At 45.0% G+C, this 15,586-nt stretch overlaps 1 protein-coding gene across 3 annotated transcripts in view; it reads left to right on the top strand.

Moving 5' to 3' along the window:
• Positions 1–15,586, top strand: part of Mtus2 (microtubule associated scaffold protein 2) — a 352,203-nt gene that overhangs the window by 306,408 nt on the left and 30,209 nt on the right. For 2 of the 3 annotated variants that reach the window (XM_076923897.1, XM_076923898.1), the window contains exon 8: positions 13,780–13,846. In XM_076923897.1, the coding sequence (XP_076780012.1) occupies positions 13,780–13,846 (67 nt within the window). Of the gene's footprint in view, positions 1–1,859; positions 2,114–13,779; positions 13,847–15,586 lie in introns of those variants that run through there. The other variant, XM_076923899.1, reaches the window with a different exon arrangement.

Genomic DNA, 15,586 nt, shown 5'->3' with positions numbered 1-15,586 from the left:
CAATGCACACTCTCAAATGACACACTGCCTCCAAAGGCCACACCTGCTAATCCTTCCCAAATAGTTCCACCATCTGTGGCACAGGCTTTCAGCTATATGAGCCTCTTGGAACCATTCAAACCACCATACCCAGCTCCACATTCCACATAGCCTGGGCTGTGCATGGTCTCTGCCTTTCCCAAGGATGTTTCATTTGAAAGCAAAACAGAAAGTGTTCCTAATAAGAAAACACAGATAGAGAGACTTAGAGTGCAGATGATCTTGTCCTCCCGCTGCTGAGGCTGCTGAGGCTGAGTGTATCTCTAAAACAACATTTTAAAGCTGTGTGTGTGTGTGTGTGTGTGTGTGTGTGTGTGTGTGTGTGTGTGTGTGTGTGTAACATGCCATGTGGATACCATGCCTGCAGAAAGGACATTTTACCCCCAGTCCAGCAGGCAGGACCATGGCAAACACAGGCCGGAGCATAACAAACACGGTGCTCGCAGGTTTTGCCCTTTACCCTTCTCCCCTTGCTCAACTGTTAGATCTTGTTCCTTAGCTCACCACCAAGGCCTGTTGCCTTATATGGCCACTGACACATTCCTGAGGTTGACCACCAAGGTCCAACTATCAAAACACCAAGGTCCAGCAATCAGAGTCCATTATTTTGACTAACCTAATAACTAAAATAGCCAACCAGAATGTAGCAACATGCCCTAGCTCATTCTAACACAGAACTCGCTCTTTCTCCTCTTAAAATTAGCACCTGCAAAGTTATTTGCTGATGCTTCTGCCCTATTCAGTTTCAGCCACCTTGTCTCTCTGCCTCAGTTAATAAAGGATCTGTTTACGTTTGGCTTGTGCTTGGATGTGGGTGTTTGGGTGTGGTCTGTGCCTAACCTGTGGTCCAGAGGAGAGCATCCCACAGTACACAGGTCCCTTCAGACCTGCAGTTACAGGTAGCTGTGAGCCTCCTCACGTAGAAGCGAGGAACAGAACTCAGGTCCTCTCGAAGGGCATCAAGTGTTCTTGAGCCGCCTTTTCAACACTAATTTTGCGGTTTTGTTGATGACACATTTTAGGGTTGCTTGCGGCAACATTTCAGTAGCTTCCCTACTGAAAAAATAATCTTGTAACTATCTCCATATTTTAATTTCAAGGTTGCATAAATACATTTTAAAACACGAGGGCTCCTCTTTTGTTTTTCTTTTGAAGAAAACTTTTGCCTCTTTATTTTTGAATTACAGATTACAAGTTGACTGGGAAGTTCAAACTCCCTAAGACTTTCAGGCCATTTGCTGCCCCTACCCCAGTTGAAATCTTAAGTACTAAAGATACTTGAATGTTTTGTGTAGGGCGGTGATCTTACAGGCATAGCAATTATATTTTGCATGTAGAGATAATTTCAAATGAGGCTCAGGCAATTGTTGAGGGCATGAGGATTCGTACATGAGCCAAGAGCCCTCCTGTTGGCAGTGGACTGGCAGAGAGACCTTGTCATTGGTCGCATTTATAAATGTATTTACTCCTTGGCAAGACAGGCGGCCAGGGCTGGCACGCCTCAGCCCACCCTCCACCCCTGGGTCCCTGGGGGTCTCCTTTTGTGTGTGCCCTGAGTCCTCTCTAGGCGTGTCTGCGCTGCACGCGAAGAGACAGTGCTGTATGCAGAGCAGCCGGGCTGTCTGCTCAGGGAGATACCACTGTCAAAGGCTAGGTAGTCAGGCGACAGTTCATCCGCCAGGGTCTGAGGATTCCCGGAAACTAGGTGGCCCTGGGTTTTACTGCTTCTGCTGCTTCTGCTGCTGCTGCTGCTGCCGCCGCTGCGCCGCCTGCCCGGCTCCCGCCCCACTCCCGCCCCACTCCCGCCCCTCCCTCGCAGGAGGATTTGCCAGCCGCCCCGCCCTCTCCTCCCGAGTCCTCCTCTCTGCAATCACCGAAGTTATCAGGAGAAATAAGGTAGTCGGGAGACCACATGGAAGTTGTGACAGCTCCCCGGGGCGTCCCTTTGGGAGCCAGCACCTCGGCTTAGGGACCGCAGACGACTCGTTGAATGCAGGTGCTACGGAGCCAGCCTGCCAGGATGGGCCACCAGTGCTGCAAGCCTTATATCTGTCTTCAGTGCCTGGATAAAACGGTACTTGGCCTTTCCTCTCTTCTACCGCCCCATCCCCCTCCTTGGTCTGGGCAGAGAAGGTGTGAGCATCCACCTCTGGCCCCCGCCTCTCTCTCGCATGCCTGTGTGCTTTGTTGGTGAGCAGGAAGCTCCGGGTTCTCCTTCCAGGGTGCTGGATCGTGAGTGGTCCTTACAGAAAAGCGTTTATTCTCCCGGGCTCTGCAGAGCCTTACATAATGTTATGTTCCTGCAGGCTCAGATAAAACTGTTGCATTTTGCAGACATAGTAAGAAGGTCTTGAAATTCAAACTGCCGGGGGAATCTTGGGAAGGTTCTTAGTGCATTTTCTGTACCTGGGAAACCTAAGATGTTCTGGTGTGGGAGGAATATGGGTCAGCTAGGCAAAATGTCTTCGCTAAGTCAAACCGGAACTTTGAAAGTTTATCATTCTGGATGTAAAGAGCATCTCTGCAGTTGCCCATGTGAGAGACGAAGGCACAGGGTTCTAGTTTGTTCTGTGACTTTCCTGTCACAAAGGGGTGACATGGGGACCAACACCTGATGAGCCAGGGAGTCTGAGGGTTCACTAGAAAGAAGATTGGCAACCAGAGAATCGAAATGGACTCTGTATAGTGAATCAACACAAAGCCTGACTTTGCTGCTGATGCCCGGTCTGGCCACTTCCTGAGCGGTATGATGTTTTTAATTCCATCTCTAGATAACTACTATCAAGAACTATTCTCTGTGATATATATTTCATCAAAGAGGCATGAAATGGAATCTCATGGGGCATGGGAAGCCTGAAATTGCCTTCTTTTTACCCACGTGGCACCAACTAGGAGATAGCTTGGGGTCTAGTGTGTGACCAGGTGAGAGGGAAATATATGGTTTAATTTAAAACTCATTACAGGGCAGTCCCTGGGGATCATCTCTGTCGGTTCTGCTCATGAACCCTGACCTCCTGTGGGCTCACACACGATCTCAGAAAACTAAACTGTCCCTTGACGATCACTTCGGACTTCTGTTCTGGTGCAGGCATTTCAGGGAATTTGGCTTTTGTTGGCTGAAGTCAGAACTTAAGTTTTGTGTGTGTGTGTGTGTGTGTGTGTGTGCGCGCGCGTGTGTGTGTGCGTGCGCGCACACTTTCAAGAAACCAACATACAGGAAGCATCTACACATTCCCCACCAGAGCTACTCCTTTCCAAGACATGTGGCTGAAAAGGTGGGGGGTCAAAGAGAGCCTTGTAGCAATAGTTTGCTAAAGGGAAAGAGAAGCCACATGCGCAGTAATATTGTAAAGTTGGTACTCCTAAACCCAGGGCCACAAGTTCCAGGAATAAAGCCAGGCACAGAGATGGAGCCTGTCATCTCAGCTCCTCAGGTGAGGTGGGTAAGGTGGCTAGGCTGAGAATTCAAGGCCACAGTGGCAGCATAAGAAGACCCTATCTCCAATATATATGTATGTATGTATGTATGTATGTATACACACATACACACGCACACACAAATATATATATATATATATATATATATATATATATATATATATATCTATATATATACATTCTTTTAATCTCTTAGAATGTCCAGGTGTCATGGTGCACACCTTTAATCCCAGCACTCAGGAGGCAGGGGCAGGCAGAACTCTGTGGTTTTATGCTCAGCCTTGTCTACCAAGCCAGTTGTAGGTTGGCCTGGACTACATAGTGGGAAGTTAGAGAGAGAGAGAGAGAGAGAGAGAGAGAGAGAGAGAGAGAGAGAGAAAGTAAGTGCTGGGGGGGAGATAGCAGATTTTTTTTTTGAGGATAAACAAAAACTCTTCAAGTGAGACTTCCCTTGTTTTCTGTTAGATCAAATTGCTAAAATAATAACCTTCCTTATAGTACTATTGCATTTAAGGATTTGGGAAAATAATTTGTTATTCATCTCTTTAGAAGCGTGACATTTGAGAAGCTGCCGCTTGTTTTAGCTTTGAAACCCAAATTCAGTACTTCAGTTTTCTGCGATAAAAATGTTAAACTGCGTTAATAGACTTTCTCATTACTCTCACACTCATATTTTTTGAAAATTTTTTTTGCCATGTTTCAGAATAGTGTTCCAGCATAGGTTTTAATGGCTACATATTTAGGTGTCTTTTAAAGGAATGAGGGACTTCTTTTAAAATAAGAGCAGGAGTTGTTTTGTTGTTGCTTGCTTTTCAGAATAACTTCACAAGAAGTGTACCCAAGTCCTTCCTTCACTCTGTGGCTGTTGTGCGGCAGACTTGGTATAGGATTTCATTCTGCCCCAGACTTTGGGGATAGCAGGCTGTGAGTCTCAGTAAACCCCGCCCTGTTGGTCCTCCCACAGTAAGCCCAGCCCTCTGTTAGTCTTCCCACAGTAAGCCCCGCCTTCTCTTAGTCCTCACCATCCTGCATCTACACAGTTTGAAAAGTGTTAGGGTGAAGTAAAAGTCATCAGAAAGTTTTCCTGATAGCTCCATCCCAGCTTGTCATCCCCAAACCATTCCCACTACATCACTTAACTATGAGAGAGGACATTTGAACCTAAGAGATAACTTTTTTTTTCAGTTTGATTACACAGTAGCTAAGATGTTCTTTTTAAAACTAGTGAGATCTGAAAGTAACTTTGTAAATCATTTCCGAAAGGAGGGTAGAAAAGTAGCACCTGGAAATGGCTCTCCACCCTGACGCACCAGGGGAAACTGTAGAATCTTCCTAGAGAACAAAGAGAAAACAAAACTGCTAAGCAAGAAAATGTTTTTTAAAAAAACTATCCCTATTGAGGCTGGAGAGGTGGCCCAGTGGTTAGAGTACTGGTTGCTCTACAAAGGACCTGGATTCAATTCCCAGCACCCACAGGGTGACACACAACCATATGTAACTGTAGTTCCAGTAGATCCGGTGTCCTTCTCTGACCTCCTCGGGCACTGCACTGTACTGAACATACATACATATATACATACATACATGCATACATACATACATACATACATACATACAGTTAAATACACACCCATGCATGTAAAATAAAAATAAGAGTCTTTAAAAGCTATGCATGCCTGTCATCTTCCCACTTACCTCAAGCCGTCCAGTTAGCCATATGTTTCACTGCTGTCCTCCGTGCCTGGTTAAAGCAGACTAGCGAAGAATGATTTAGAAACCTGACCAGCCTTTTCCCAGTTACAAATTCCCTTGTGCTTCCACATTTTCCCCAGAAATTACAGGTCATATAGACATCCATGACACACACAGAACAATTAAACACCAGTTACAGACTAGAGGATAATTAAATGAAGGTTCTGGCCACTGCTTGACCTGCAAACAAGCTGGGAAGGAATCATAGGCAGCTGGGGGGGGGGTGCGGAGTTTTTGACTTAGGCATCAGGATGGGGTGGGGTTCTGTTAAACTGTCATGGAGTAGGGATGGAGCTACAAGCAAAGAGTTCACCAGGAAAGTGCGCTGCTTGCTCCGATGTGATGAAGCACAAGAGGTTAGTTCTCACTCACAGCAAGCTCCACTACAGTGGAAAACATAATACAGAGAGTGCCGAGAACTCTCCAGCCTGGAAGCCAGACTTGCATTTTCTCAACTTGTATTAATGGAAGCGTGTAGATCTGCCAGGCTTTTGTTGCTGTTGTTTGGTTTTGGCTTTTGGGTTTCATTTTATTTGGAGGAAGGTTTTTTTTTTGTTTTGTTTTGTTTTTTTGTTTTGTTGTTGGTTTGCTTGCTTGCTTGTGTTTTTAGCAGAGATGCAATCTGACCGTACTGCTCATACTAAAGGAAGGGAGAATCCACAAAGAGCCAAGAAGTGTCTTAAGTTCAACACAAATGTACTTAAACTCCCTATGCTGGCTTCTTTTCTTTCTGCCGCTTGCACCCTAGGATGTGCCTGCCTTGCATGTTCGGTTAGCATTCCTGCTTCTTGGCCTCATCCGTCTCTGTTCCCAGTTGCTTGTTAGCCATCCAGATGTGGATACCCTTGTTATCTTCCTGCTAGGATGATACTCCCTCATTAGCCATCGTCTCCTGGGTAAACAAGATGATTCTTCTAACTAGTGATTCTCCCAGCATGCACAGGGACAAAGACTGGACAGACCTTTTAAGTTCAGTCACTCTGGTTTCTTTTAATACAGATTTGACTACACTGTTGACACAATTCGACATTCGAGTGTATGGAAGACTGTTAGATATGAGCAGTGCTTTGTGTTGGATGGGGTTTTGTTGTTGTTGTTGTTGTTAAGTTTCATTTCAGAGTAGAAAAGTGGGTCGTTGTACAAACACACTGTAGCTTCGTGTTAATTAGTTGAGAAAGAAATGGGACTTATTGATTATCTCAAGTATTGTGTCAGCACTATCTTAAAACTGTAGCAGAAAGAAAACTAAAGATTGCCCCATATCTCTAGGGATCCCACCCCAGATCTCTGTTATAAATCTGGCCACATTTTTTAATATTCACACTGAAAATGACAGCACTATCTTAAAACTGTAGCAGAAAGAAAGCTAAAGATTGCCCCATATCTCTAGGGATTCCCACCCCAGATCTCTGTTATAAATCTGGCCACATTTTTTAATATTCACACTGAAAATGAATGGTCTGTGCACAGAAAGCCACGGAAATTACTGCAGAGATACACATGATCTGTGACTGGCTCACCTGAAGACTGCCAAGGAAAATATCTCCCCAGTGTGACACATTTTACCAAGTTAAGCCAGACTTACGGGTAAGAGGCAGCATTGTTTCAGGGGACAGCTCCCAACTTCTTTGCAGCTTAGTATGTAAGTGTGTCATGTATGAAATTTAATTCACGGTAGAAAGGACCCAGTTATTTCCTCAAATACCAGAATACCAAGAAAGATCCCTCCCCTCTTTGTTCTCTGAGGCAAGGTTTAGCCCAAGCTGGGCTGGAACATGCAACATCTACCCCTGCTTCCCAAATCCTGGGATTACAGGCATACCACTGCTTCTGAGTTGTCCTATTTCTTACTTAATTCCTTGGGAGCATCGTGGTCCACGTCATATGATTGGTGTCTGTGATTAGCACTTATACAGACCAGGCTAGAACTATTGGAGAAAGGCTGTGTAAATGGCTCAGTTAAAAGCACTTGGTCCTTCTTGCAGAAGACTAGGTTTACTTCCCAGCACCTACTTCAGGTGGCTCACAACTGCTTGTGATTCCAGCTCCAGGGGATCTGATGCTTCTGGCCTCCACAGGCACCTGCATTCACACACATGTATGCACACATGTACACATAAGTAAATATGATATAGTTATTTCATTTTTAAAAATATAGCAAAGATTATTAAGAGTCCCTGGGCATGCACAGATAGACAGACAGATGGACACACACACCAGGCTTATGCTCAGACTTCAATAAATGTTCATCATTTGTCCTCCGTATTTCTTACAGACAAACAAGAATTCTCCCAGTGAGTATCACAGAACAGGATCAGAAGTTACAAAGAAAAAAGACTATGGATTCATCTGGTAGGGTGACAAAGGTTCCTAGAAGCCCCTGGTGCCCTTTTGTATCACTGTTTCTTTTGGCCTCTGCCTAAGATGTTCCCTTCACAGACCCTTTTTCGTTTCTCCTCTGACCTCAGTTTAAATCTCCAAGACATCGTAACCTCCTGGACTATCTCACATTCTTCTGTAATTGCTGGTGTATTGGCGTTCACTGAGATACTGGTTTCTTGGAGGCCAAAATGGCATTTGCCTGGCACACAGTAGGCACTTAGTTAGTGTCTGGTAATGTATAAGCTTTCTCTTTCTAGATTCACTGGAGGGGAAGCCATCCAGAGATACTGGGGTACAGCCTTAGTTTTGTGGGTTAGTTGCTCATTCAAGAAGAGCGGGAAAGGCCGATGCCCAAGTGTGGAGTCACACATGTGATGTTAACCAGGAGAGAAGTTTTCACTTCCAATTACCCCCAGGTCCATTCGGTAGTGTCAGCCATCTGAACAGATAACACCAGACTAAGCAGGTTAAGGTAACAGAGTGTGGCAGACTGGCTTGAGGTTTGGCCACTCGTCCAGTTGCTTGATGTTGCAGGAATGAGTGGTGTCTGTGCTCTGCCTGGTGTATCTGGCTAGGAAAAAGGGGCGGCGGAATTCTCAGGAGTCCGTGGCACGGGGGGCCAAGTCTTCAGAGACTGGGCCTCCAGGGGAGTAGACCTGCTATGGCACCTACGTTCAGGACTGGAGAAGAAGGGTGAATTGGGTGTTTCCTGGCCCCTGATCATCTTGGGTTCCACATTTAAGATTACATACCACACTGAAATAACAGGAAAGCCAGGACAATGAAGGAGACGTACGTAAGCAAATGGAAGATGCAGCTAAGAAGCTGTGAACACTGACTTGGAGAGGACAGGAGGCCCCACAAGTTCTCATTTGAAGGGAAGCCTGTCTTAGACTAAATAGTCACTGGAGAGGAATGGCCTTCGTGGGCTCTGAGGTGCCTGGACTCTGTCACCAGGACACTGTGGATGGTTGATGCATCTATATTTAGCCTTCTTGAGTGAACACAGGAGTTCTCGTGCTTGGCACCAGTTAGGAATTTTCCACACATTCCCCATTTAGGAAGGTGCTGGTCTGACCCCCTCCTGTCCCAATCCTCCCAGCTTGCCATTATCCAGGGAACGGTGCGAAGAGTAACTTGAAATCATTGCAGAAGGACCCTTCAAGATCAGGCCTTCTGCTGGCCCCTGGGGTTCCACAGTGGGTCGGGGGGGGGGACATGCACAGCAAATTGAAAACCAGTGGAAGTGGTCCTTGGTGTTCACCTAGACAGCTCGGGTCCTAAGAGCACCTCTATTGACGCTGCCCACTGCAGCTGTCATGACGTCATTCTGGTGTGGCTTTCAGGAAACACACAGTAGCTCACTTGGTGCATAGGTCAGAAGGGTTGATGAAGGGTTGATGTCATTTCAAAATCAAGCACTTAAGGGAGAAAGGATCTTACCAGAACAAGCAGAGGAGCCAGGTTGGCCTTGGCAAGCTAAGGCTGAGCAGAGCCAGCATCTTCACCAGGAATGTGTCCAGGGCCATCAGAACGGTTTGTCTAAAATCGACAGGGGAAAAGCTACCCTATCTAGAGTTTTAAGTCCACAAGGCCAGGCTGAAGAGGCACCAAACACTGGAAATGTCTCAAACGTGCAATCTGCAAGTCAATTTCAAGGACAAACACAGGTAGTGCAAGCTGTCAGGATGGAGGCGGGGGAGTGGGGTCAGGAGCTCCTAGAGAATTTTTCGCAGAGCCAGATCCGGTGGCAGCTGGCTGCCTCAGCTCCAGTCAGATGTGGGAAGTTACCTGACCAAGAGTACTAGGTCCAACCCATGTCCAACTTGGCTCTTCAGGTCACACACCTACATGGGGAGGGATGGGGACAACCTTGCTATGTGTGGTGTTGGATAGTTGGTCCCTGGGTTGAAACACCTGGGTTGTCCATTTCTAAGGCAGCTGGTCCCTTTATCACCGAGCCCCTGTTGTCTCTCCATAAATAGAAAAAGTCCAGGGCGCATTAACAGGTAAGCCTCGGAATCTGTAATTTCTACAACCATGTAGTAGTCGATCAACTCAGTCTATGCATCCAAAATCAATAATGAAAACACATGGCATTTTGGTCTTTCAGTTTTTGTTATGATTGTTCTCTGAATAGTACAGTGTAGCAACTATTCACAATGAATTTACACCACATTCAAGACTAGAAACAATGGAGAGGTGGTTTTAAAGTCTAGGACATTGATTCTCAACCTGTGGGTAGAGACCTCTTTGGAGATTGCATGTCAGATATACTGAATATTATTTACATTAAGTTTCATAATAGTAGCAAATTATACTTATGAAGTAACAACAAGAATAAGTTTATGGTTGGGGGCCACCACAACATGAAGAACTGTATTAAAGGGTCACAGCTGTAGGAATGTTGAGAACCCTTGCTCTAGGAAAATCAGAATGGGATCTCTGTGCACGTCGCACTGTTTTATATAAAGGACTTGGAAGTATACATGGATTCAAGTATCCTGGTTGGGATGGTTCTTGTTATCAGCTCCTACAGATACAGAGGGATGGCTGTGTTTGAAGGAGAATGGGGAAAGGAGGCAATTATTCTATGCGTGGCTAATGGAAAGTGTTTGGTAGCATCAGGAACCTTTATTGAAGAACAAATAATCTCTATCTAGAAAGTTTGAAAGCTTGGCCATTTTCCTTATGGGGTCCATTTCCTTCCTGCCAGTCACCTGGAAGGTCCAGAGCTGTTTGCTGTGACTGGAGGATACCACCGCCTGACGATGTTGTATTCATCAGGCACCGGCTACAGTGGGAAGCCGAGGAAAGCCCTAGCTTTGGGTCTGGAGTTGAACTGAGTAGGTTTTGACAGTTCAGCCATTCGCTTGCTGCCTGATGCTGTCTGAGTCTTCAATGACAGGCGCCTTTCTCGTGCCTTGACTGATGAGATGCACTTAAGATCTGTGTTCTCTGGCTGTGTTTGTAAAGTTGTGGTTGTGACCTTTCCAAATTGCCCTTGGCATAGTAGTTTTCTCACTAGTTTTCTTTTACAAAGCAGCTACTGAAATGACCCCTCTCCAAAGTACTAGATTGGTACAAGATGGTTGTCAAGTGGCCATTATAGGTTACAGTTAGAACAAGTTAAAAAAAAAAAAAAAGTCCTGGGGCAAGAAAGATGGATCAGCAGTTAAGAGTATTGGCTGCTCTTCTAGAGGTCCTGAGTTCAATTCCCAGCATCCATATGGTAGCTCACGGCCATCTATAAAGGAGTCTGATGCCCTCTTCTGGCAGGTGTACTCATACCAAAAACAAATATCCTGGGATCTGTTTGATAGTTACAAAGAAAACCAAAGGAAACCATGGCTCTATAACACCACCTAACTTATTCGAGCACTATTGCTGTGTAACTCATTTAACCCCCGTCGAGGCCCCATGAGGTAGCCAATGACATTTAAAGTAGAGTCTTCTGAGGATTAGGAAGTTGTGCACTCTGTGGTACTATTGCTGCCTGAATTCAGGGAAAACGGAACCTCTGTGGGCCGAAGAAATGACCAACTTCCATAACGACCTGGGGAGCCTTCATTGATTTGTACTGATGTAGCAAAATGTTTCAAGCATAAACAGAAGTTTATGTCTCGGAGCTGTGAGGCTGGAAAGCAACACAAAGGTAGGGGCAGCATCTGACGAGGGACCACACTTGAGAGTTGGCCCCTTCTTCTCTTGATTATGGAAGAGGTATTGATGCCTGTGCCATGAGCTTGCTGATGCTGATAGTAACTGGGCCGCCAAGCTACTTCTCCAGCTTTCTGTTTGTAACAACAGAGTTTAATTCAAGCATTACAACTCTCACAGCATTACCTTCGGATGAGCCGAGGCTCTCCCAGGAGCCCGCAGTCAACCTTTCCTACCTTTGTAGAGACAAGCGGTTCTCAACCTTCCTAATGCTGCAACCCTTTAATACAGTTCCTCATGCTGTGATGTCCACCAACTGTGAAATTATTTTTGTTGCTACTTCACAACTGTAGTGTTGCTACTGTGGTGAATTGTAATGTAATATTTGCGCTTTCCAGTGGCCTCAGGTCCCTGTGAAAGGGTCATTGGACTCCCCAGAGGATCTTGACCCACAGAATGAAAACCACTGGTCTAAGTGCAGATCATTCACAAGCACAACTGTGCAAACTGCCTCCACTCCCACAGAGCACAGGTCCGTGAGAGGCACTGTTCTGTTTCAGTTTTTGTTGTGATAAAAAAAAATTTAAAAACTGACTAAAACCAACTTGGGGAGGAAAAGGTTTAATTTAGCTTACATGGTCTTGTCCTGGTCCATTGCTGTGTGGATCTCTGGGAGTCCAGGAACTGAAAATCCTCCTGAGCTTCTCTTTATTTGGAGATTGAGCCAATCTGACCTGGATGTATTATTAAACCTCACGGTACCTTAAATGAAATGAAACACCATCTTTCCCTTCTGTTTTTACTAGTTTTTCAGTTAGCCACTGTCCTAGGTGGCTTTCTGCTGCTGTGATAAACAATGTCCAATAGCAACTTGCGGAGGACGGGGTTTATGTGGCTCACACGTCCCGATCAACCCATCACTGAGCAAAGTTAAATCAGGAATCGTAGAGAAACACGTCATATTGGCTTGTTCCCCATGGCCTGCTCAATCTTAGGATTGCAAACACAAGACCATGTTTCCCAGGGATGGCACCACCTACAGTAGGCTAGGCCCTTCCACATCAATCAATCAATCAATCAATCAATCAATCGAATGTTCCCACAGACACACCCAGTCTGAAGGAAATAATTCCCCAGTTGATGTTCCCTCTTTCCCAGGTGACCTTAGTCAAGTTGACAGAAAAAACTAATCACAGAAGCAAGGGTGGTCAGTAATAAAGGAGCGTTGTAGCAGCCTCCCAACACTATAACTATAACTGACTTGATTAACTTAGAAACAGAAAAAGGTATTAGTGCTCACTTTTGGAAGTCCTAATCTTCAATCAGATGGACCATTGCTTTGGGCCTCAGGAGGGCTTACTGGATGGCACCAGTGAGGACCTAGAGGCAGAACAAACTGCTGCCTCATGGCTGGGAAGAGGAAGAAGCCAGGATTCCACAGGCTTCTTAAAGGGCACACTCCCAGTGAATTACAGACTTCCTCTTAGACCCCACCTCTTAAAGATGCATGGTACCTCCAGGTCGGAGGATTAAGCCTCTCTAGCACATGGACCTCGTGGGACATTGAACATGCAGGCTCTCTATAGACAACAGTTAATCATCACACAGCCTCAGAGATTCCTGTATTAGGTGTTTGGTCCACATTTTAGCCAAAAGAAATCTCTCTGGAACTCAGTTTGCATTGTGAGTACATTCTGTTGATTGGCGGGGAATTTATCTGAAGAGTTCACATCTCCGGTTTATGAGTAACATTTCCTTATTATTAGCAGTGAAATCTGAAGAATCCATTTGTGGTGACTCATAAATGCAGATTGCATATGTAGTATGTCTTCAGGCTCTTAACTATTTTACATCACAAAATATAATTGATATAAAAACAGGCGGTCATTGAGTTACAAGTAGCTTTTATGCTCTAAATAATACTTCTTGCATGCAGTACCTCCTATTACCTCTAGTAATGCCCAGAATGGATCAAAACTCATAGAAACCTCACTGTTGGGTGTTATGACAGACAGAAATGTTTCATACCAAGGCTTCTGCCCTGATTTTCATTATTCATTAGATAACTAACCAGTAATGAACAAAAGAGTAAGCTTAAGGGAATAATTGCTTGTGTGAAAAACAAGGAAGTGTGTAGATATATAATCATGAGCTTTTTCATGGACAAGAATCCCTTACTATCATAAAAAAATCAAGTGGGAATCTGTAGTATATAGTAATATATGCTAGTACGTTCATGTGTATTACAGAGACACACTTAGAATTTTTCCAGGATGATATAACAGTGTGATTCAGAGAAAAGATGGCTGTGGATGCTATTGTATATTAATGACACAAATGGATGAGTCTGACTTGGTTCTGTTATGTTTTATATAAGGAATGTGGTTCTCACCTTCAGGGCTAGACTTACTTGGTTAATGTGATTTATTTGTTAAACATGTGACTATGCTTTTGTAGCACAAAACTAGGCGACTCTCGTTATCCTGTGGTTTTTTTTTTTTTTTTCAGAGTGAAAGGGCCCTTGCGAAAGAAAAAGAGCTGTCAATTGAACTTGCCAACATCAGGGATGAAGTTGGTAAGTAAGGCACCTACCATGAAGTCCATTTACCACTCTAAAGGTGGCGGGACCTGGGAGAAAGAAACCTAAAATTGAAGCAGTCCATTTAATAGCTGACTTTATTCAGAGCATCAGACAATTTATACTCTGAGGGTTTAAAAAAAAGTCACATGTATAAACTCATGAGTTCGAGCTATATATAATGACAAGGACAAGCTGCAAATGTCAGAAACGTGTTTTTTCATAAAGGCATATAAACAAATAATATCCGGTTGTAGTGAATAACCTAAAGTAAACGCATTCCTATCTGCTACACCGGGGAGGAGCAGGAAAGCAGGCCAAGAACAATTCACATTTCTTGAAGAAACTGAAGTCACAAGACTCTTGTCTTGTTTTCCTGGAGTTTTCTCACAAGCCACTCAGAATTCCCTCTCGAAGGACTCTATTCTTGGACTGTGTTCTGACAAAGACCATGAAGAATGTCTTTCTCCCAATATCTTGAAGGTGTAACGAAAGCCACTGTGTTTCCTGTAATAAGCCAAATCAAACCTGTCTAGACCAGCGAAGCAAGCATCCTTCTAGCGCAGTGGTAGGCCACTAGAGCCTCACAGGGAACCATAATTCTTACAGGTCTGTTATTACAGAGACAGCTTCTCAAAGTTAGCATTGAGACTAATCAGGTCTTGACTGTTCTTCACAGATGGCCGCACACATATCAGTCTCTATCACGGGCTGTGACAAGCGTCCCTTCCTCTAGGCACCTCCAGAGCTGAGCTATTCTGGGTTGTGTGAAATGCCTGTTACGTGGCTTCCTATAGCTATATGCACCTTGCCACGAGAACACCGTCATCCCAAAAAGGGTTGGATCGAAGTCATCATGAGGGATCAGATTGAAATGTGTAATCTTTAGCTCATGGGATGGCCTAGTACATTCAGAGACTTTGCCAAAATAAGGACAGTCCCCAGGCCCCTGGGATATGATAGGCGGGCTTCCCTCTATGTGAGGTACTGGCAAACAGTACTCCCCACCGTTCCTTTTACTTCCTTTTTCTCCAGAACTAGGGATTAAACTGAGTGCTTTGTTAATGCTAAGCGGCCACTAGACCACTAAGCTACAAACATTGTAAAAATGTTTTCTTTGAGACATGTTCCCACTGAGTTCCCATTAGGTTACCCAGGCTGATCTTGAACTCACTCTGCAGCCCAGACTGGCCTGAAATGAGTGACTCTTTGACCTCAGTTTTCTGAGCAACTAGTCTTACAGGCCAGTGTCATGAGACCCTACTATGTGCTCCCTTCTTGATGCCAACCCACTATTCCATTGTCCCCAGAAATGAGTTAGTGAAGTCTAGACATGGCCTTTTCCCATTGGCCTGTTGGTCTGTTACAAGCCAGCATGTCCCCGCTACCTCATGTGACCCTGGAAGCCCATCTGTCTGTGCAGGCGTGATTTCCTCCACTGAGTAAAAGAACTTGACCCATCAGGCCACCCTTGGCACCAGGGCAGTCTAGCCTTCTCTAGGAGCCATGGGTTCTCAGGTGAGCAGGGGACAGACAGGGTAGTAGGCCTCAGCTGTAGCTGTCCCCATTCTCCTTTTTATTGTATTATCTCTCTTCTGTGAGCTTTGTGGCTTTCTTTCTCATTGAAATGGCTCAGAAGTGGTTATTTCTCCTCTCTAAGGACAGCTGGGCCCTTTGATAACATGACAAATAGCACTGTTCTATGCCTGTGCTACCTCCATGGGACCCACAGCCGCT

Source organism: Arvicanthis niloticus, chromosome 24, assembly GCF_011762505.2.
Source record: "Arvicanthis niloticus isolate mArvNil1 chromosome 24, mArvNil1.pat.X, whole genome shotgun sequence".
NCBI classification, from domain to species: domain Eukaryota; kingdom Metazoa; phylum Chordata; class Mammalia; order Rodentia; family Muridae; genus Arvicanthis; species Arvicanthis niloticus.
Note: the sequence above shows the minus strand (reverse complement) of the source record. Positions and strands in the feature narration are given on the sequence as shown.